Source organism: Loxodonta africana, chromosome 4 (assembly GCF_030014295.1).
Source record: "Loxodonta africana isolate mLoxAfr1 chromosome 4, mLoxAfr1.hap2, whole genome shotgun sequence".
Taxonomy (NCBI): Eukaryota; Metazoa; Chordata; class Mammalia; order Proboscidea; family Elephantidae; genus Loxodonta; species Loxodonta africana.
In genome coordinates, this window is record NC_087345.1 from 55585917 (window position 1) to 55610309 (window position 24393).

Below are 24393 nucleotides of genomic sequence, written 5' to 3' on the forward strand. Positions count from 1 at the left end.
CCTAATGGAGACAAAACAGTATGAGGCAAGTGATGAAAGCTTGCAGCATATCAGGGCAGGATGCTAAAACACAAAATAAAACAAAACAAAGAGGCTCCGTTGTTTTCTGGTGGTATCTGCTTCTTATGCTGTTTTCAGAAATAAGAAGTAGTGGAAGGCATGAGGATGAAAAAGAAATTTAAAAAGTTGGATTGAAATGCTAAAATAAAGAGTCTGAATGCTTTGAAGCTGTATGTATGTACCTGCTGCTGGGGTGCAGGGATGAGGCAATTTCTAAAACGATCATAAATAAGAGCATTTATAAAGGGAGAACAATGGAGTCACAGCTGTTGAGTGTAACATTTGAAGTGATTAAGTGCAGCTATTAAATGAGTGGTATGAAGGTACGTTTCAGATTTGACTTGTGGGTGGCGTATAGTAGGAGCTCAATAACTACTTGTTAAATCATTAAACAAAAGAAGAAAATCTCAAAAATTCAACATAGACAGCCTGAGGCTACACATATTGGTAGCCTTTTGCAAATGGATCAACTGTATTACTAATTGCAAATGATGATTTTGACACTTTATGCTGAGAAGGGAAAAATTAAGAAAGCTACCAGTTTTGTATGTAGCCATCACTTGAAACTCAGAAGATATACATTTTCTGTTTTAAAGAAACAAAAGTAAGAGAAATGTTGAGTTGTCTCCAAGGTCAAAATCCAACTTCATCTATTGTGGATGGGGGATGGGAGAAGGGAGTGGTCGATCATGCAGCATAAAAAATGGCAAGAGAACCCAAACCAGTAGGATGCCTTTCACTGTGTTAATTTACCGACCAAAGAACCAAATGCATTGCCATTGAGTTGATTCCAACTCATAGTGTCCCTCTAAGACAGAGTAGAACTGCCCCACAGGGTTTCCAGGTTATGGTTGGTAGATTTGAACTGCTGATCCCTTGGTTAGTAGCTGAGCTCTTAACTACCAGTGCCATCAGGACTCTATTGTGTTAATTAAAAAACAAACAAAACAAAACAAACCCATTGCTGAGTTGATTCCAACTCATAGCAACCTTATAGGATAGAATAGAACTGCTCCACATAGGGTTTCCAAGGAGTGCCTGGTGGATCTGAACTGCCAACTTTTTGGTTATCAGCTGAACTATTAACCACTACACCACCAGGGTTTCCATTGTGTTAATTCGAGGAACATAAACAAGCCGGAATGGAAACCTCACCATTGATGTTTTCACTAGAGGCTGGAATCTTAACAGTGGGAGCTGTGTGCTTGTTCATGTTCTTCCAGCAGAGCTTATCTCTTCTACACCCCCTCTTTTTTAAACATGTGCTTGTAACATCCAGATAAGGCTCTTACACCATGATCCTTTCCATTTCTTTCTAAATTGCTTGCATGTTTAAATGACCATTAAAATAAAGCAGAATCCTTTAATTACGCAACTGCTTTATCATCTTATGACTTTTATATTTTTTTCATCTTTTTGGCAATAAAGCCTACCTCATTCTGTCAAAATCTAAGACTGTAACTGGACATATTATGGTGATTAGCGGTTCAGTGTCTAGATTCCAAAGCTGTTCCTTGAATTCCCTTTTTCTCACTTTCTTTGTTACTTTTAAAGTTCTAGCAAGTTGAAAGATAACATTAAACATTGTTAGATGAAAGCAAAACTAAAATCTTGGACAAAATAGTTCATGTAAAATAGAAAAACAATTTCTCTAAAATCTCGTGAGAACTAAAGTTAATCTAAGACTTCAATTTATTCACACAATTATAATTTTCTGCAGTTAATGGACAGTAGCACGAGAAGATAGGGCACATATCAGTGAGAACAAGTAATTCTTCAGATATAAAATGTAACTGGGAGCTTAGATCATTTATTATGAGGGAGTTTATACCTCAGTCTAGTCATCCAGAGATACTTTCCAAGTTAGACATCTGTTTTATGAGGCTTCCTATATCATGTTAAAGGGAAACAGTAATTAAACTGAAAACCAAAAATTAACTATTCCTGAGTACGTATCAGTAAGGATAGGTACCAGGTTTTTAAGAATATAATTGTAGTTCTATTTCCCATTAAAAACCTCTAGAGGCATTTAATAAGCACCACAATGGTGGTGAGAAAAAGAAGGAAGAAGTAGACAGAGATACTGAAATAGGTAGACGAAAACACAGGAAAGAGAAAGAGAGCACAAAAAAAGAAGATGGGCCAAGAAGAATGAGTGGGAGATAGGTATCTTATATTCTATCTGATTTAATTGGTAAGTATGGTAAGGAGTAGATAATATTAAGACTATTTTATAGATTAAAAATGGAATTTTACAGAGGTTAAGTGAGTTGTCCAAGATCTCAGAGCTAGTAAATGGGTTAGTCAAGGTTGAAACTGAGGAGGGTTTGATCTTAAAGACAACACTTTTTTTCTAGAAAACTGTCTAGTTGGCAATAATCAAGACAAAGGTTGGAGTTAGGAAGAAAAATGAGTTAACACTAGACTCCATGAAAGCAGGGAAAGTGTCTACCCTTTTCCTTTTTTAAAACCCCTAGTGCAGTTCCTGGAATATGGCAGTGTTTAATAAATATTTAGAAATGAATATTTTTGAGTAAGTTGGATGACAAAGTTTTAGATAGGGTGAGAAGACATGGAAGAAAAAGAAATGCAGGAAAGAGAAAGAGAAAGAAGGAACAAGTACTACTCATAGTTAGAATTTTTGAAAGAGGAAACCTTCTTGACATCCAGTCAATTCCTACTCATGCAGACCCTATATGTGCAGAGTTGAACCACTCTCCATAGGGTTTTCAAGGCTGTGACATTTGGGAGCAGATTGCTAGGCCTGTCTTCCAAGGCATCTCTGGGTAGGTTTCAACTGCCAACCTTTTGGCTAGTAGTGGAGTGCTTGACTGTGCATCCCAGGGACTCCTACATTTCTTTAACTCAGGAAAAATATTTCTCAACTCTTCAGAAACCGAGTGGGTGCAATCTTGAAATCTCACATCACCTGGTGGAAGCAGGGGTGTGAGCCATGCATCCTGGACAGGTGGGGATTATGAGGTACAAGTGGGTTATGTTCTGATATACAACCAACAAACCAACCAAAAACCAGTCAAATAATGAAAACTGATCAATTAATAAATCTTTGTTATGGTCCCACTTTGTCCTCCAGTCACAAGGACTGTACACAAAGTCAAACATTCCAATAAAATATAAAATGAAACATCTCACTAATTTGTTAAATGTTTGGAAACCTTATGATAAAATGATCGAATGTTTCTATTTTTTTTCTGCAGATATTGGACTTAATATACATATTAGTTTACTCATATGGAAGAACTACTTAGAAAAATCATGAAGTTTAAAGACTCAGTGTTATTCTAGGTTTGTTCTTGAAAATCCACAGTAAGGCTCTATCTATCTTGGGATCCAAGAATGTCAATTGTACTAATCTATTTTTGCTAAGTTATGTATATCTCTTCAAAAAAAAAAAAATAAATAAATAAAAAGAAATTGAAGCTTAACTCAAATAATTTTGACTCTTTTTGAACAACCAAGTAATAATTTAGAGCACCAGCAAAATCTCATTTCAGCACAGCAATTCACAAGCCTGTCTTAAAACCTTACTTTATTATATACGAAGTATGCAGTTAGTAGTTTCAGTTTGGTCACACAAAACCTTAGGCTGAGAGGGTTCCCAGGGGGTAGGTTTGGTTGAGATAGTTTCTCTGAAGGCTTGGGACACTCTTTCTTTAACTCTGTTCAGATGTTCACTAACCACAGGTGGTTTGATGTCCCTGGAGGCCCCAAAGTGACCCTATCTTATGAAATCCTAGGCATCTAATATCCCGTTGCCATAGAGTCAGTTCCAACTCATGACAACTGCATGTGTGTCAGAGTAGAACTGTGATCCATAGGTTTTCAATGGCTAATTTTTTGGAAGTAGATAGCCAGGTCTTTCTTCCAAAGTGCCTCTGTGTGGACTTGAACTACCAACTTTTTGGTTAGCAGCTGAATGTGTTAACTGTTTATACCACCCAGGGGCTGCCCTTGACATTTAGGGATCAATCCTAAATGACTGATGGCTGTTTGTAATCCCTTGGGTAATCATGGCCCCATGTCAGGGCCCCAAAATGGCTGGGAAATGAGTTGTTTTAGAATTTAGAAGCTCAGAGTTATTTGCTTTTCTGGTATTGGCCTGCTGAGATACTCTCACAGAAAAAATGCTAGTGCCAGGCAGGCATAACATAATCAAATAGAATAGATTATTATGTAGCTTAAATGCACTGAGTATATTGAACTTCCCTTTTTAAATCACAGAAAATACTGGGCTAAACTATTAAAACTGAGAAAAAACAATGTGAGGAGCACTCTAAAAATGTGAGTCAAATAAAAAATGGATTTAATATCAGCCTTTTGAATTACATTTGATGCTTCCCCCATCATGCTCTGAGGTTTTCAGGAGAAACAATGAACTGTCTGCAGTACACAGAAATAATCAAGGAAAAAGTGCCATTTTATTTCTATTTAATAGCTACATAACCAATGTAGAAAACACAAAATGACTATAGAAAAATAGGAAGAAAAAGACGGGTTTTCACCGTCCTTTTAAAGAAGTAGTTTTTTTTTTTTTTTTTTTTATTGGCTTGTTTTTCGGTGACATTTTGCAAGCTTTAGAAACAGATTCTGTGTGTGTGTGTGTGCACGTGTGTGCGCACATGCACGTACATGTGTATCTAGGGGAGTTGTTTAGATCCTGTGCACAAATCTCCCTTTTCTTTCAAATAACACCCAGAAGACCTGTATACTTTTTAATGAGGTTATGCAATCCCCTGACCCTATTTTGCCAGCTGTCAGCTGCTGGAGGCCCACCTCGCCCTTTCTAAAGAGTATCTCTCAAGAGCTTATTACGTGGGTAGCAACTGGTGAGTACACCTTCTCGTATTAGAAATGCTGTCTTTCTTACCTCTTCCTTCTCAGCACTTTGCAGATCACGCCACTCCTCAGTTACATGACCGAAATCCACTGTGTTCATGGGGACTTTAAATTCCCCAATGATATCATGCTTGGAGAAACGGTCAAAATCATACACAGCCATCACCAGAGTTTTGCCGCCTAATTCCGAGTATGGTACCTAAATCAAAAGAGATGAGGGCAAAATATCTGGTCAGAAAAATGCTAAAACATGTTGCTGGCTTAGAGTGTTTTAATTTTAATGTTTATATTAGATAAACAGAACAGGGAGATAATTATGTTTTTGATGCTTCTTTAAACTGAGTCATCTGACTTACTGCTTGAGATTAAATTACTTGAGAGAAAATGGTAACTTACTATAGTTATTTATCACTTTAGCCCAAAGAAGCTTTCAGTATTGTTAATAATGGGTCCTACTATTTGTCAGGTTATAAACAGTTAAAGATTGATAAAATACTAAAATAAGCCACTTACATTTGGCTATAAGTAAGTTTTTTTTTATAGGCTATTTTAAGCTGTATTGGCTAGGGTATAACTTACTCAGGGATAGATAGCTTGCTCCAAACATTTCATTAACTCTTTCGAGCTATCTGAATGCTACAGTTTAATGGAAAAGTGATTTATTAAGAGGCGTATGAGTAGTCTGAAAGAATGTAAATGAAATTCACAAAGGGCCTTACTTATCTACTCCCTAAAATAATTTACCGATTGACATGAACTGACTAGAAAATTGATGTTTTGAATATCAGAGATGCATTATAAAATAGACCTTGAAGTTCCTTCTTAGGTGTGACACTCTTTAGGATGGGGGGAGAGGGGGGCAAAAGGCCAAGAACTGATAAATTATCTAGCTGTGCAAATATATCTGGGACAGATGCTATGGGTTGGGGGTGTTTATTAGTGACATTTTTAATATTCAGGAAAAGCAGTGCAATCCAAGTAACCTATACTTCAGTAACTGAGTAGGAATGCCTAATTAAGAAATTGTTTAGACTTGTATTGAAGGTTCGATTAATTTTAGTATACTTCCTATTATTTTATCAGTGTAAATAGCTATCTTATGCTCTAGCAAACATTTCCTAATTAACTCTGTATATTAAAAAAGGAGAAGAGAGAATATTTGACTCTGTAAGTGTAAGAAATTCGATTTTTCTAAGGTTTTTATCTTCTGCCATTTATTTATCATCTTTTTGGAATCTAATTATTTTATTAAAATGCTATTGCAAATAACAATATTTTTCTGTAATGGTAGTATATATAATAATAAATACATGACAGTATAATAACAAATAGTATACTGACAACTCAAAACAAAGCTAAGTCCCCACAATGTTCTTTCAAATAATTTAAGAATGTGCTTATTAAATTCTGGTTAGAAACTGCTGACCTACATTAATATATAATCAAATAAAATTATTGTGATTAGCATTTGCAATATTTTTCCTTTTTTCTATGTTTTCTGTTTAATGATATATTGGCCACAGTGATTAGGTCTTCATAAACTGAGTATCTCCATAATGTTTTCTTCTGCTGCTCTAAATTAACTCTCTGGGTATGGAAAAGTGAAGGTTTTCAATAGGATTGCTGAAAATAAATTAGTAATTTTTGTCTTCAAAACTTGAAAATTTCAGAGCATAAAAAGAGACTGCTCCACTACAAAACTGGAAAGGAGGTTCGGGAAAATGACGCATGCCCTAAGCGTCATCAATTTATTTCAATTTATTGCCACGTGAGGCACGTGCTATTGTTAGCCGGGCCCATGGTGATTTTGAATTAGAATGCTGGCATATTCACAGACATTTCATTTTTCAGCCGTTTTACTGTTTGGAGTAATGCATTACATTTTTTTTCGTCTCTTAAAGATATCTACGAAAAGAATTGTTTTTATGAATGATTTCAAGCCAAGAGCTACAAAATTTGTATATGCAGCGATGACGGAAGCCTGCAGGGCGTGCTTTCCTGTAGAGTTATTTTATGGCCAGAAGCCCTCTCCATTATTATTTGTCAACTGAAGTGTCTCAACAAGATGCAGAGCACCAGGGAAGAGCCTAGAATGAAGAAAAACACCAGAAATACAGAAAAACAATACATTAACCTTTTTTTTTTTAATTGAGGAGTTAAGAAGAATGGCTTTAGAGTACTCAATTTGCCCCCTGCACACACAGGATTTCGAAAAGAGAATATATCTGTTTCTGCCCTTTAAACTTTGGAACACAATTTATTCTGTGATTTCCACTAGGCTTACCTATTTTCAGGAACTTTGAAACTTAGAAAAGTAATGATTTTATTAATTTCTTGGATTTTATTGTAGAGAGGGGGAAAATGTTCAAGCCTTCTGACACCCTTAAAGTAGACCTTACTTTTTGGCGGTGAATATGACATCCCAGTTATATTCCAGTTGATACTCTGTTCTCAAATGACGAAGCTGAATCCTACTTTGACCAAATTTAAATGCAATACAGAATCCTCACTGGTTTGGAGATAATGATTCTAACTATTCTGAGTAGAATTTTTTGTGAGCACCTAATGTTTATGGGCAAATCTATGTATGTGTGAGGATGAGAGCAGTCTTTTTGATGTAACATCAAGAGAGAAAAATGATATGTATAAAAAAATACCTTGAAAGTAAATTGCTCATTGAAGACAGGGTTAAGGGTCTTTCGGTGGACTTTTGTCTCAAATTTCTTCTTTTTATCAGGCAGCAGGAACACTTTCACATAGGGATCAGATGTACCACCCATGTCTAAGGCGGGCAGCTCGGCAGCCTGAATGATTCCTACCAGCAGCTGAAATGAACAAGAAAAAACAGCAAACACAAACATTGGGGGACAGTTTGGAAAAGATTTATTCATTTTTTTGCAGTGCTACATACTGTGATTTCTCCCTCTTCCTGCTTTTAATAAACTTTTTTTTTTTTTTTTTCTCATGAATCTGAACACAGAAGGCAAATGAAGCAAGCTATATAGACTTCAGAAACCCAATTCTGACAGATGCAGGCTCTAGGAAGCCTGGTTTTAAGCACAAAAGATGCTTTTAAAAGGTTGCTGATTACAGTTAAATATGGAATTCATATTTGCAAAAGGGTTGCAATCAAATTACTTTCCAGTTGCTAAAAGCCCTTGTGCATTATGTTTCTTTCCAGGGCATGATTTGTAAGTGGAAATAAATTGTTAAACAATCACAAGTCTGTAATTATAAAGTAGGAAAATTTTATTCCACACCAAAGCCTCAGACAAGCTACATAGAAATTTCTTAGAAATTGGGTAGCATTTTGATATAAGAAATAAGATCTTCAAGTTTCTTTCATATTTGACTTTGACTTGTGTGCTGGCTAGTATTTTTTAACTCCCAGTATAATTACTATCCATTAAATTCTGTGCTTAAATATAGAACATGGAGTCAAAGAAATTAAATGAATATAAGCTTAAATGAGGGTGAGATAATAGATACGGTTTTTAGTGCTAAATGAATAAGTTTCTGGATTATTTTTTCAAGTACACAAGAAATCTTTGCATTTCTGCAAGTCTGTTTTCTTAGTGATGTATTCCGAAGACTTACGATGAATGAGAGTCTAGGCTGGTGGTGGTAATATTTTTGCAAAGAAAAAAAAAAAAGACGTGAATGAATTATTCTAGATGCCCTGCCATCAGAAGTTTTGTGTTAAGGGGGTTGTTTAAATTCACCTGGGAAGCAAAAGTAGACTCTCTTATTGTTATTCAAGTATATACTATTCAATACATGCAGTCACACTATAGCTTTTCACATAAGAGCTTGAAAATTTGAGCCTGTGTTTTTTAAAGCCGATAGAGTAGAAAAGCAATTCACCACCTTAAAGAAATCACACCCATTTTCTGTAAAAGTGACCCGCCATGGTCTTAAGTGCATGTTGGCTCAAGCTTTCACCTGAACCAATAACCTAAATGATTATGTTCTTTCCATTTGAATGATTCAATTTCTTTTTGTGGCGTCATCATATAGCCATAGCAGTAAGAGTATTGCATTGCAGGTAGACAGACCACAGAAAGATGATCAGAGAATAAATAAAATGGGCGTCAGATGTATAAACGCAGGATTAGTAAAGCAAACAATCTGTCTCTTGGTTTGCCAAATTGATATATGGTATTTTCTGTTGGATAACAATGTGAATAAACAAGATTTGTATTTGCAAGTCAAACTCAGTCTCACTTTATAACAAATTTTCTTTTTGGCAGAGAAAGCACGATCTGTATAGCTTAAACTCTTTAAAACTTGATCTTTTATGTTTCAAAGGCTTTCAGATACTTTGTTGTTGGAGGGTGAATTCATTTCTTCCAACCCCTGACTCATAAGAAATAGATGTATCACATTTCTCTCCATCATGAAAGATCCATCATGAAGGCCAAACCAAGGTGGCCTTCTAGTTTTGGTTATAGGGTCACTGTGAGTTGGAATCAACTTGATGGTAAATGGGTTAATGGGTTCAGTTTTGGTAAGCAAACATATACATTTGATTATACAGCTTTATCTGTGATGTTTCTGAGACTTTATCTTCCCTACCTCATAGGAATCGTCAAATTAGTTGAGAACATTTGAAAAAAAAAAATCAATGCATAATATTAAAAAAAATTCATCAGATGGAATCTTCCAGATGCTCAGAGTAAAATACCTTTTAGATTTGATGTTTGCTGGAATGGGAACAGGAAATGTACTGTCATTAGATGTGAGCAAAAGAAAAAAAAATCAATGCTATTTATTTTCTTAAAAAGGCTACTCTCGAAAATACTACTTATAGTAATCAATGCCAATTTAGAAGTTTCAAAATTATGACTAACCAGACTGAGATATCTCTAGGCTTCTACTAGGAAATAGGAAAGTAGAATAAATTGAGAGAAAAAATTGGGTGCATATACACAGGCAGGTGAAATATCTGGAAAAAATGTTGTATGTTAAGATAACATACGTTGACCAAATAATAGGTTTGGCTCCCAACCAAGTCCTGATGCTTAAATTTTGGTAGAAGTGATAGAAATTACTTAAAATGTCATATTTAATTAACTGTAAGTGGTATACCTATAATATTCCTGTATAAATCCTTACCTATAAACCTGTACCTTCAAACCAATCTACAGCTTTCTAGAGCATAATGTGAATTAACTACCCAAGGCTAAATTCCTTTTTACATGACAGAGCATACATCCTCTATGAGGAATCATCTGGAAACTTTAGACATTATTCGAACTGTCAATCCCCAAATAAAACTCAGAATTCTGCAGCTGTTATGATGTTCCTCAGAGCTCTTACGGCGTTACTACATTGGACATCAGTGGTCAGAGCTGAGCATTGGTGCTTGATTCATTTCTTGTTCATTCCTCTAAAAACTGGAAATAACACATACTGCATAAGTGTTAACTATATTTACTTTGCATGTATCAGTTCTTCCTTGTCCGAAAAAGGTGAGTGAAGTAAATCAAATTGGAGAAGAGATTTAAAACTCCCCTAGTCTTCTTTATGGAGCCCTGGTGGTGCAGTGGTTGAGAGCTTGGCTGTAAACCAAAAGGTCAGTGGTTTGAATCCACCAGTTGCTCCTTGGAAACCCCATGGGGTGGTTCTACTCTGTCCTATAGGGTTGCTATGAGTGGGATTTAATTTGAAGGCAATAGGTGTATATATATATACATATTTTTTTTTAAGTCTCTCCTATGCCCTAAGGATTCTTAAGGTCCTGGTCTCTAGTTTAGCTGACTCCACAAATTTTTACATAGCTTTTTAAATTTCTTTAGCAATTTAGAAGATAAAGGAACATCTCCCTCAATGTCATGGATTTTAACAGTTTTCTTTGTATAGCAGCCATCAGATAAACAGTAACTGAGATTACCATTTATCTAGGTGGCGTTTCATGACTTTTTTGAGAAATTAGAGCAGGAATGCTTGTTTTGTTACCTCTTTAGTTCCCTGTTACTTTTTGGGCAGCAGTCGTAGGCACTAGAAATCAAATTAGTGGTCTTTCTGCTTTTTCAGAATTGCTATCTCATTAGCATTAGATATTTGACCTAATATTGTGATATTACATAAGGCATTCCTGCCTTTAAAATTCATAGACCATAGTTAATTTTTTATCATTTGATTCCTTATCAATCTGTTATGTTTCAGAACTTTGGCTTGAATGGTGGCTCAACACAAAGGCCCCAAGCTCTGTTTGAATCTAAATCTGTGAAGTCCAAGGAAGGTTGTTCTTTCTAGCTCAGGCTCGAGGGATCTATGTGGGGGCGAGCCTGGCTGGGAGCTCTCAGAAGCAGGCTGACTGCTTCAAGTTAATTTTTATTCTGCCTGCCTGCGTAAGTGCCATAAGTAGATATAATCGGTTGAATACTGTGAATTCTAATTACCAGAAGTTAAATTAGCAAGTAGAGGACTGCCTGTACTTAGAAATTTTTTCATCAATAGCTTTGATAATTACATTTTCCCCTCACAGCAAATGAAATATTTTAAGAAGTAAAAAAAGCTTGCTTCAGTTTCTTCTTGGTGATTTCAGAAAATGTAATGGAATTAGAAGACATTTTTCTTCCTCAGACCTGGTTATTTTGGAAATCATAATCCAGTGAATATTGAAGCTTTCCCAGTTTCTCCTCTTCTTTGGGCTCTTCTTTTTCTTCCCCGTCAGTCAACCCAGTTTCAGCGTCATCATCCTTAAGAGCCTGTGAGTAGAGAAGAGGATCATACGTGAATTCAAGTGAATTTTCATCAAAACCCGAAATAAACTGGGCCTGTCGTTATACTTCCAAGCTGTTTGAAGCAAGCGCTAAGATGCTGGAAATCTCAGTTAGTCCGACACACATTCACATTTGCTGCTTACATATTTTTTTTAAATTCCATGTGTGCACGGAATTTTTCCCCCAATCAGCAAGCAACATGGAAGCAGTGGAAGAAGCCCCCCAGAATATTGCAAGCAAAAAAATGTAACATCGTTGTGAAGAAAATGTCACCTTGGTATTAAATCTGGTTCTGATCAAACTGCTTCTTTCAGAGGAAAAATGTGATAAACATGCGATTAACCAGGCCAGGTTTCACATTCATTTAGTTTAAAGAGATCATGGTTACATGCAGAAGAGTAATTTATATGGAGTGCATGGCCTTTTGTTTCCTTATTTCCTACGAAAAAGTTGAGTAAGTAATTCTCAGAAAATTTTAATTCCCCAAGTTTCACAAATATATTTATAATGGTTATGGAAAAAGAGGAAAAAACATGCCACCAGCAAATGCATATTTAGAGAAAAGTTCATCCCACTTCCAGTTTAAGTTTACCATTTTATTTTTATAACAGCTCCACAAAAAGCTAGGCTGAATTAAATTGATGTAAGGGTCTGTTTGATATCAAAACGTAAAAACAGTTCTTTGCAATTTTGTCAAAAATTCAAATTGATATAAAAATTCATTTTGCTTAAAGAACAAATATTGTGGAACTGTTCTCCCTTCTTGAAATAGTCTGACCAGTTGAATATTGTTTATAACTGAAAACTGAAGTGTAACACAGATTGAAATGCTAGAAAGCTCGTTATTTCAGAAAATACATTCAAATGCTCCTCTTTAAAAAAAAATAAAACTATATAATGCATTTTCTTACAAATGCAAAAATTTTGCTAAAAATTAAAAGTTTTAGATTATGAATCTTAGAAACTTCGTTTCTAGGGATGTGCATTCTTACTGCTTTAAAGAATTAAAAATATTAGGAATAAATAGTAAAAATTAAAAATTTTAAAAAGTTATATTTTCCTGATCATGAGTGAGGTTGAATAATTTAAAAATCTTTACATTAATCATTTGTATTTTTTCTCCTTGGAATTGCCTCTTCATATCCTTTGCTTATTTTTCTATTATGTTGTTTGTTTTTTTCTTATTGATTTACAGGAACATTTTATATTTTAGCGATCTCAGTCTTTTTTGTTGTTGTCCTATTGGCAAATATTGTCTCCTAGCTTTTGATTATGGAATTCTCATTTCTTTTTTTTGTATGTGTGTGTGTGTCAGGGGAGTAAAGGAAATCAGCTCTCAAGCTGAACCTGAAGACTCTCATAAAATTGAAATGCAAATATATAAATGCAAAGAGAAAAGTGTCAGCATCATCATATTCCAGCTTCTCTCACACTTCCCTGCATCATGTATACCACATGGTCTTTTCTTTCTGTGTTCTTCATTCTCAGGACAAAGCTTCCCTGTTCACTCATCCACTTATCAAGGGACCCTCAGAGATCCTTCAAAATGGCTGCCTCAGATCCTGTTTTCACAAGGTTTCCTAATTTGGCTCCACCCAGCTAACTCCAGTTTGACCCACAGTCATTGAGGCTTGGTTACCTCACAGATGCACTCACATGAGATCATATAAAGAGAAAGTTGAGTTGTGGTCAGAGATGCCACCCCTTTTATGCTTCTTGAAATTTCTCAGGAGCCTACAATGTGTTTGGAAAATTGAAAAATGCCATTATTATATCTGTGTAGAAACTCTTTCCGATTTGGTTAGCCACGTACCATTTAATTTGAAAAGTTTCATTTATACTTGGATGTTTCTGTGAATATTAAAATGGTGATTTACTGATAGCTGGAGGCAGGGAACAATATAATTATTAAAAATTTGCATTAATCTTTTAACTTGATGGTGGGGGTGGTCACTGAAGGGAACATGAGCTAGTAAAGTGACAAGGACAGATTACTGAGTTTAAGTAGAGAACTTCAGGCTGTGGAATCCCATTGCCCTTTCAAAACCTTACCCAAAAAACCAAACCCATTGCCATTGAGTCGATTCCGACTCATAGCGACCCTACGGAACAGAGTAGAACTGTCCCATAGGGTTTCCAAGGCTGTAATCTTTCTGCAAGCTGACTGCCACACCTTTCTCCTATGGGGCAGCAGGTGGGTTTGAACTTCCAAACTCTGGGTTAGCAGCAGAGTGCTTAACCACTGACCCACCTGGGCTCCTTAAAAAAATATATATATATATAAATCTTTAATACTGTCAGAGAAAATGCGCTTAGAAGATTGCAGCTTAGGTAAATTACTTCCCAGTAAGATTTTTAATTTTCTTAATAATAGCGAACGAATGCACATTTCCATCTGAAAAAATCCGTACATCACTCTATCATAATAAATAAAAAACTCAGGATTAAATATTTTTTCAAAAGTCTCTTTCAGAGCTGACAATTTACATATCATGTTTCAGCCCAGTGCAATTTGAAATAGCTGAGATATTAAATCTCTTTCTCCCTAAGTGGTTTTTGCTCTAATAAAAGGCTCAGGACCATCTCTGCAATTATCCTGCATGAAATAGGGCTAAATTTTTGATAATTTCTCAGTACCACTGTTCATCACTGAAGTGATTAAGTCTATTCCTGTCCCAAAGGCTGAGTTTAAGCAAGATATTTTCTGTACCATCGCATTAACTTCAGACCCATTAAATCAGTAGCTATTATAATATCTCGAGAGCAATATTTTTCTCTCCGTGGAACAAAATACGGAAGAAAGAGCTTGTAAACGCAGCGGTTCTGAGAATGTGATAAATTGCAGGAGAAAAAGCTGTGTTGGGAACATCAGGCTTCATTTTGAATTTCAAAGATTTTAGTGTACATGCCTATGGCCTGCTTGGACATTCAAATAGTACTTTGTTCAAAGCCATCAGAAGGAGCATCTGTTCACTTTAAGTTACGTTGTTCAGATTGAGATTTGACAAAGCACACCAAAAAGAGGACAGAGGGGCTGGATAGCCTTTCTGTGGCCATCGATTTATAACTTGAGCTTTCTAATACATCACTATTTAATCTATGTCGGTAAAGTTTACAATGAGGACACTTGATCATAAAAAAATCAATGTAGTTCAGCCTCTTGATGTATGGAGAATGGTCCACCCTCAGCTGTGGATCCCCAGCTGCCAGGCAACTAAATGTATCCCAGCGTTGACTAGGGGTGTCTAAGTAGCAGAGGAAACCTACCGCAAGAGACAGTCCAGAACAGTCATGAGACACAACACAGATAAGGAGGACAGAGAAGGAAGAAATAAAAATTAAAATACCCACAGACATTGGTGAAAACCATGGAGAAATGACCTTTCCAGAGCTATGACTAAACAAGCTGATATTTTCCCCTCTGATTTTTTCACATTTTCAAATTTTAAGGCATAAAAGTTAATATTAATATATATCTTAGGTATAGATACAGAAATATACTATTTATAGTTACTTTTAGTTGACATTCTTCCTGGGTTATAAAATCTTACCCTGTAGACATATGGCCATGACATTGAAATTTGAATTTCTGTGAGTTCTTATAGGCTTGAAATGGTAATTTATTGATTGCCCTGGGGCCTATTTTAAGAAATCATATCTAAAATGCCTCTCTTATCTGTCCTTTTTTTAAAATGAGAGAGAGGCATGGAATATCTATATTGTCTTTCCCACATTCACATCAACATTTGACTTAAAATGTTTTTAAAATGTAATTATGTAAGACAAATTCTGCATTGTATTTAGGCTGTTTCAAATTTGGGTGCTCCTGTGACATAATGTCTTCGAATCTGCACGTTCTATTTTGATTCTTCATCCTTCTTCACAAAAGGATGGAACCCATTTTTAGCTATTTTATTGCCTTGAAAAGTAACATATATTTCTGTTATATAAATGCTTATCAGTGAGGTCTATTTATATTTGCCCAAACTGTATTTCATCAAGTATATTTAGTTGTTTATAACTTGTAAGACCTAACTAAAATTTTATATAGACCAAGTGATCTACTTAAAATGATTATAAATACCTTTCCGAGTGGTTGAGATCCTAAACGCATTGTATAAGTCAGTTGTTATTGTAAACTGTCATGAAATTCTCAGTATTTTTATATTTGATTGATTTTTCTCTGTCCCCTGCCCACATCTAAAGGAATGGGTAAGCAATGGAAAATTAACTACCCTCAATTCTATGTATTTATTACTCTTTAGAACTTGGTCATTTATCCAGCTCATAACAGGGGTAATAAATACCACTGCTATGCTATAAATTACAGTTTTACATCATACAGAACAAATTCCACAAAGAAAAATATAAATATTTAAATTTCTTATTCTAGGAAGAAATGCTATAGTTATTTTAGGAAGAAATGCTATAGTTATCTTCTACTATTATTCAGGCTTTTAATTCTTATTTCTAGGACATGGGGAAGCCACATTTGAATTTCATGATGGCCATGAAAATGATAGTATTGTATTTTCAAGTTATTTTTCTCACGAATACAGCTGAAATTAACATATGTATTATTCCGTTCATGTAGAAGATTATTTCCATATTTAATCTCCCAATAAGTTGCTTAAGGAAATCTGTACGAAGTCTTGATGGTTATGGAAAATGCTGGAATAAAGCAAGACAGGATTTAAAATTTCAGTTACTACTTAACAAATTACCCAAAGACAGAAATCCTTATTAGACATCTGCCATTGAATGTTTGTGCATGAACTCCTATGGCAGTGATTAGAAACTGTCAGAAAAATTTAACTCTTGTTACCCTGAGCTCAGGATAAAACTCTCTTGAGAGTGACTGAAGGCATTACATCCATTCCATAGCTTTGAAATGAAACAAAAGAGCAGGGAGTGAAAAAATAAGCCTTTGTGATTTAGATCCTACAATGTCTTTGAGAAAAGAGTTTGAAGTTGAGAAGAGGGTATTAGTGCTCAGAGTGTGTAGTTTAGTAGGGAACTATGCAAATGTACTAAAATGTTTGTTACAGCACACGATTAAATTGTTCATAAAGCTCAGTAAGCAGATTCACATATTTAAGTATTCAACTAATAGTAATTAGTGCTGTAAGAGGAATTAAAAACTGTATGGGAGTAAATTTTTTAATTATTTGTTGGGAAACCTTGATAACTGAAAATATTATTTCTATATAAATTTATATTTACATTTTATTTTGTATGAATTAAATGTTCCTTAGAAATATCCAATATGAATACGATTCTAAAAACTAAATGAAGAGGCATTTAGCTATCATCATTATTAGTAGTAAACCTTACCCTGAATCAAATCATCCAGTCAATTTAGGAAAAAAATCATAAGGACAGCCGAATAGCTTTTTTAAACTGTGGAAGACAACCCAGCCAGAACAGATTTTGTAACCAGTGTTCTGGTATTAATTGTCGCTAAGTGTGGAAATAAGGACATTGCCTTAAAATTCCCTGCTCTTTAGGAGCAACTCACACTTTTCTTTCTTCCCTTGTGTAACTCACTATTCTTGAGAACTAATTATAGAGTGGCTATGTAGGCACGGTAGCTTTCATCAAGTGTGATGAACAACTATAAGATTCATTCATTTTATAGTGACTACAAACAGTAAAAAAAGTTTGAAACATCTCCTGCCCAAGGGGGGAACATCCAGGTACTCTTTATTCTGTTCTCTACTTCTAAACACAATTAATATTGCCTAAATGGATGTAATAAAAATATTCAGCACCTTTCTAATATGCTGGACCCATCAAGATGGCCCTAGTGGTCATGGATGCCCTTTTTTGGTCTGTATGCTCAGAGATAGGAAAGTCCTACCAAATGTTACCAATATACTTTAGGAGGTTGAATAATGACTAAAAGGATTTCAAAGCATCTATATGACAATGACTTGTGTCCAGAAGTTGTTTCTATAAGTATCTACCATAAAATAATGAAGCATTTATCTATTAGTTTTTAACAAAATACTCTAAGAGGAAATATGAAATGAATACATTACCTGATCTTTCATTGTCTTCCCTAAGTCTTTCACATCTTTCATGTTAATGGCGTTCTTCCCTCCCTTTTCCTTTCCCTTCTTCTTGTTTTTCTTTTTGAACAAACATTTCTTACAGATACAAAAGCAGCAGGTCAGGACTAAAAGAACTGCGACTATGGCTATGGCAATTAAGGCCCATGGTGGCACTGAAAGAAAAAAATTCACATAGAACATTACTAGTAAAATACTTACATATAGAAAATGTTTTAGTTCATTGGCAATAAAGATATTCATTCATTCATGTTTATTGAGCATCTACTAGGCTCCAGGCATACTGGTTGACATTACTTTATCCATGTTTTTCCCTCCGACTAGATGGTTGTTTCTATCCTTTCCATTTTGCCCTTCCATGTATCTCAAATGCCACCTCCTTTCTATTCCTTTCCTTGATTCTCTAAGATAGATTTCCGTTATTTAGAGCATGGTTCTGGGATGTGATCTTTGATTTTTAAATCCTGGATCCATCGTTCACTAGCTGTGTGACCTTGGGTAAGTCACCCAATCTCTCCCTGTCTCAGTTTCCTCATCTATAAAGTGAAGATAAATTTTTAGGTGCCTCACTGAGTTTTTATGATGATTAAATAATAAATGCAGTACCTGGCATATGGAGAAAGCTTAACACATGTTAGCTGTTATTACACATCAAATAGTAGGTATCTCAGTTATCATGTGCTGTTATAACAGAAATACCACAAATCAATGGCTTCAACAAACAAGTTTATTCTCTCACAGTCTAGTAGGCTAGAAGTCCAAATTCAGGGTGTCACCTCCGGGGGAAGGCTTTCTCTCTCTGTCAACTCTGGAGGAAGGTCCTTATCATCAATCTTTCTTGGTCTAGGAGCTTCTCTGTGCAGGAACCCTGGGTCCTAACGACATGCTGTACTTCGGGCACTGCTTTCTTGGTGGTATGAGGTCCCCGTCTCTCTGCTTGCTTCTCTCTTTTATATCTCAAAAGAGATTGATTTAAGACACAATGGAATCTTGTAGATTGAGTCCTGCCTCATTAACATAACTGCCACTAATCCCACCTCATTAACATCATATAGAGAGGAATTACAACATATAGGAAAATCACATCAGATGAGAAAATGGTGGACAATCATAATACGAGAATCATGGCCTAGTCAAATTGATACACATATTTTTGGGGAACACAATTCAATCCATGATACTAGATGTTCCATTAATATGCTCTGGATCGTGTGAGGAGGCAGACATTAATCAAATAAACATAAAAGTATAAAATCATAGCTGTAGTAAATGTTAGGAAGTACTTGGTACTTGAAAGTCAATCATAGGAAGAGTAAATTGCTCAGGGTATCAGAGGTAGGGTAGAAGTTAAATGTTCAGGCTCTACAACCAGGCTTGCATTCAGGTCCTGGCTTGGCCATATGCAGACTGTGTGACTCTGGTCAGATTGCTTAACTCTTCTGAGTTTGTTTCCTCTTCTATAAAGTGAATATAATAATGGTATCCATTTTTTCAGGTTGTGAAGACTAAAGGAGTTAATATACTAAAAAGCTTAGAACCCTGTCCAACACATCCCAGAACCCACCCAGTGCACATAGAGCTCAGTTAATGGCAATGGCGGGTCAGTGATAGAATCCTTGCCTTCTATGCAGGAGACCTGGCTTCAATCCCTGGCCAATGTGCCTCATGTGCAGCCACCACCCTTTGGCCAGTAAAGGCTTACCGTATTTTTATGCAAATAACTTGTGACTTCTACATTTATTTGCCAACCATGCTCTCCCCCATGAAATACTTTGTGCCAATTTTTTTACATGTTGCTACGAAAAAAATTAGCATGGCATGCTTACGAAAATACCTTGCATGGGGAGGGTGGGGTTGGCAAACAAATGTAGAAAATGTGGGTTATTTTGTAAAAATATGGTATGTGTTGCTAAGATGCTGAATAGGTTTCAGTGGAGCTTCCAGACTAAGACAGACTAGGAAAAAAGGCCTGGTGGTCTTCCTCCAAACAATCAGCCAGTGAAAACGTATAGATCACAATAGTGTGGTCTCCAACAGATTGTGGCGGGGGCAGAGGACCTGGCAGTATCTCATTCCATCAGGCACGGGGTCTCCATGAGGTCAGGGCTGACTTGATGGCAGTCAACAACAACTTTACTTCTTTATACTCAAGGCAAAGGGCTGAGTACTGTGGGTAACAAAGAGGTCTCAGGGTATATGATGGGAGATAAAACCTGTACGCCAATATTAAAAGAAAGAGATAAATACACTGAAGGGGGTTCTGTTGAATGCTAAAGGAATTGAGAGAAGAGGTGACTTTTGGATAAGTGGGGAGGCTTCAGATTTATAGGCTCTGTTTAAAACAATAAAGTACATAAACACGAATATACTCAAATACATACTTGTTTCTATTACAGTTGTTCATCTGATAAAAGTTAGCTTTCTTATTTGGCATCCCCTATACCATGTACTTATAAAAAACAAGGTCTCATTGTGGAAACATTAGAATTTCACTTTAACTGGAAAGGAATTATTCATGATACAAATTATAGCTATTGAGATTAATCAGAAGCCATTAGATTTGTCTGATGTAATAAAAAAAGACATTGGGACATCATTAGTCCCGATGACTGTGGAACATCAAGTCAGGAGCACTTTGCTAAAGACACTTAAAAATTAACCTCACTTCAAAATTGAGGAAACCCACTCTCTTTGCTATCCCTCAGCATTTAGCTTCATAAGAATGCTCATTAATGATTGGAGACTAACTGTTGATTTAAGGACATATGAATTTACAATTCTAAAATTGTGTTTTCAGTCAAAGAAATGTATGTGTGAAAATTATAGATAAGCTCACATCCAAAAACATGTTTTCTTATAGTCCTCTAATCTCATTAATCAATTATTCTTTTTAAAAAGTGTAAATTAAACCATAGAAGCCCTGGTGGCACTATAGTTAAGTGCTTGGCTGCTAACTAAAAGGTCAGTGGTTCAAGGTTGGTGTTTGGAACCCTTCAGCAGCTCCAGTGGAAAAAAGGCAACCCTACAGGACAGTGTAGAACTGCCCCATAGGGCTTCCAAGGGTATACATCTTTACAGAAGCAGACAGCCACATCTTTCTCCCTTGGACCTGCTCATGGGTTCAAACCACCAGTTAGCAGCCAAGTGCTTAACCACTATACCACCAGGGCTTCTCCCTGTAAAGATTACAGCCTAAGAAACCCAGTGGGGTAGTTCCTATCTGTCCTACAGAGTTGCTATTAGTTGGAATCAACTCCACAGCACACAACAACAACAAATTAAACTTATGCCATCAATGACATCATTGTAATACTGCATTTAAAAGCTTCTACCTCTGTTAATATGCTTAAAATCCTCGCCTGCATGACTGGGTCTATGTATTCATTGCAGACGAGACAGCATTAATAATGACCTTTCATTTTGAACTTAGTAAATTATTCTCCTGGTTGAACTTGTACGATAGTCTCTCAGAGAACTACATCGAAGTCTTGAATTACACAGGACAAGACAGAAATGGTTTGACAAGTTTACGAAAAGAAAATAGACAGTGAGAAGCCCAGGAATGTTATTTATCAAAAGGAGTTAGAGGTAGGAACACGGGATTAGTGGAACAAACTTGAAATAGTTCAACTTGCTGGTGAAATAGAACACTTGGAAAACTTTTATTTCTTAAAGTGCTGCTGCTGTCTTCTAGATTTACTTTTAGTTCATCTTCTAAATAGCTTAATTTTAATTTCAAATATGCTATGTTGAATATGGAGCCCTGGTGACGAAGTGATTAAAGAGTTTGACTGCCAACCAAAAGATCAGGAGTTTGAAAACACTGGCTACTCCTTGGAAACCCTATGGGGCATTTCAACTCTGTCCTATAGAGTTGCTGTGACTCAGAATTGACTCAATTGCAATGGTTATTTTATTTTATTTATGTTGATATATTATTAGCAAATTTTTTTCTCACAACTTACTGGCATCTTTAGATAGAGTTCAAAAACATTAATGTTTAATTATTGTAGAAAAATTAATTGTAAACTTAGATTTTATAGTCTCCACGTGTAATTTCTATTGACAAATTAAGTAATGTGGGATTGTGTCTTAACTGGAGTCCCTGGATGGTGCAAATAGTTAATGCACTTGGCTGCTAACCAAAAGGTTGTAGGTTTGAGTCTATCCAGTGGCACTTCAGAAGAAAATCCTGGTGATCTACTTCTAAAAGATCAGCCACTGAAGATCCTATGGAACACAGTTCTGCCCTGACACCCATGAGGACATGAGATTGCCATGAGTCAGAATCAAGTCAATGGCAACTTTTTTTTTTTGGTGTCTAAATGTTGGGAGAGTTTTCAAAACTAGGCAGCCACTGCCATTTGGGGAAGAACCTGGCCAATAAGATATCGTTGGAATTGAGACAGGAGGCCACAGCTAGTGGTCTAAGACACACTGAAAACATGCATGCCAGTCCAACGGGTCTCTCAAACCCCAAATGAAACATGCTTGTTTGTTTGTTTTGTTTTAATTCAGAAACGTATCTTTTCTATTATATAGGTTTTTGGTAAACATATGATTTTCCCATGTTTGTTCTGAGAATAATTATCATCTCCACAAATATTAATTGAGTATCCTCTAAGAACTGGAGCTAAAAAGAGGTTTTTCCTGTAAAGGGAGAATCCAGTTAGCAAGATAGGATCTCTCTCTGTAAAAATAAATGATGCAAAATCACAAAAATTCATAGACAATAAAAAATGTGTATTCTGTAGAGACTTTTTCTGCCCATATAAAAACCTGACTGATTAGTTTATAATATTTAAAAAACAGTTATTTTTAATTAAATGAAGTTATTTAAATTGAGCTCTCAGGTTAAAAAATTTTATTATGCAGTGCAACCAAATATTTAGCATTTGGTAAGTCTGCGAAAAGGAAACATCACCCACAGTATTATTCATCTGTCATATTTATAGAAACATGTTTCCATATTAATAAGCAAATCACATGGAATGTATTTCTGATGAGGCTAAAATTTATGGATGACCCACTTATGGGCCAGGAACTGGGCTATGGTTTTACATACATGGTCTCATTTAATCTTCACAACAATTTTGTTAGTTATTATTTTAATTTTACAGAAAAAAACTAACGCTTTGTGTATTGAATAGTTCGAGTTTTTTACACATGGCTTGAGGTTATTGACTTTAAAACGTATGTATTATAAATGTATACAAAGGAAAAAAAACCTATCTAACTTTGAGATATCCTTAACAGAACATTTTATATTAAAAAAAGCAGTGAAGCAAATAAATAACAGTACAAGATGCTACCAAGAGTGATTTTTTTAAATATAAAATATGGTTTCTATCAAAAACAGGCTCATCAAAATATTGCTACTGGCAGAAAGCTAACGGCTTATTGTTATTGCTATCAAACTATCATTAAATGGAATTTTATAATAAGAATTTTAGCATTTAACTTAAAGGCCTTTCAGCAGAAAATAATTGACTAATGTGAAGACTCGCCATTAAAATGTTATTTGCTATGTTCTGCTGTGTATATGCTCAACGACAACAAAAAAAAATTATAAAAAATGTTACTTGTATTTCTAATTAATGAATTAATCTAACACATATTTGTTCCAAAGGTAACTTGTTGCATAAGAACTAAGCCAGAATCAAGTAAATTTGAAGCTGCGTCTGATATTTTAACTTAGACATTATGATAGGCATGATACTAACCCCTTCAAAATGATGTCCACGTCTCAATCCCTGGAACCTGTGTTACCTTACATGGCCAAAGGGACTTTGACAGTGTGATTAAGGATTTTGATATGGGGAGGTATACTTGGATTATCTACATGGGCCCAATGTAACAACTAACCACTACCACCTATTGCCAACCGGTCGACTCCAACTCATGGCAACCCCGTGTTCTCTGGGTGGACTTGAACTTCCAACCTTTCAGTTAGGAGTTGCACGTGTCAACCATTTGTACCACTCAGGGACTCTGTTTAATCACTAGAGTCCTTATAGGTGAAAAAAGGAGGCAAGAGGATCAAAATCAGAGGAAGATTCGAAGATGCTGTGCTGCTGGATTGAGGATGGAGGAAGGGGCCATGCAACCAAGGAAAGAATGCAGGCAGCCTCTCAAAAAAAAAAAAAAAAATCATTGTCATCAAGTTGTTTCTGACTCAAAGCTTCTAGAAGCTTGAAAAGCAAGTAAACAAATTCTTCCAATGAACCTCCAAAAGAATATATCCCTCCCTTCACCTTGATTTTAGCCCAGTGAAACCCATTTCAGACTTCTGACCCTAAAAAAAGACAAAATCAAACTATTTGCCATCCAGCCTATTCCAACTCATATGGACCCTATAGGACAGAGTAGAACTGCCCCACAGGGTTTTGTTGGCAGCCTGAGCTCTTAACCACTGCACCACCAGGGCTCCAGTCTGACCCTAGAACTGTAAAATAATAAACATGTTTTGGGCCGGTAAGTTTGCGGTAATTTGTTTCAGTAGCAGTAGGAAACTAATATGGACCTCAAAAGATTTGTCATGTATGTTCCACATAGATGACTATAGAATTCGAACAGTAACGTGGGATATTCCTCCATTTTCTGGTGTCTTTCCTTCTCACCCACCCCTTTTATCTGTTCTTTCTGCAACCATTCTTATGATGCCAACATTCTATGCA

At 35.7% G+C, this 24393-nt stretch overlaps 1 protein-coding gene across 2 annotated transcripts in view; it reads right to left on the bottom strand.

Annotated features, from left to right (window-relative positions):
- SYT1 (synaptotagmin 1) overlaps nt 1–24393 on the bottom strand; it is a 238934-nt gene that overhangs the window by 156350 nt on the left and 58191 nt on the right. Inside the window, exons 2-5 of one of the 2 annotated variants that reach the window (XM_010599005.2) lie at nt 17687–17871; nt 11508–11621; nt 7575–7742; nt 4949–5116 (exon numbers count right to left, since the gene is read on the bottom strand). In XM_010599005.2, the coding sequence (XP_010597307.1) occupies nt 4949–5116; nt 7575–7742; nt 11508–11621; nt 17687–17871 (635 nt within the window). Of the gene's footprint in view, nt 1–4948; nt 5117–7574; nt 7743–11507; nt 11631–17686; nt 17872–24393 lie in introns of both variants that reach the window. The other variant, XM_003405220.3, reaches the window with a different exon arrangement.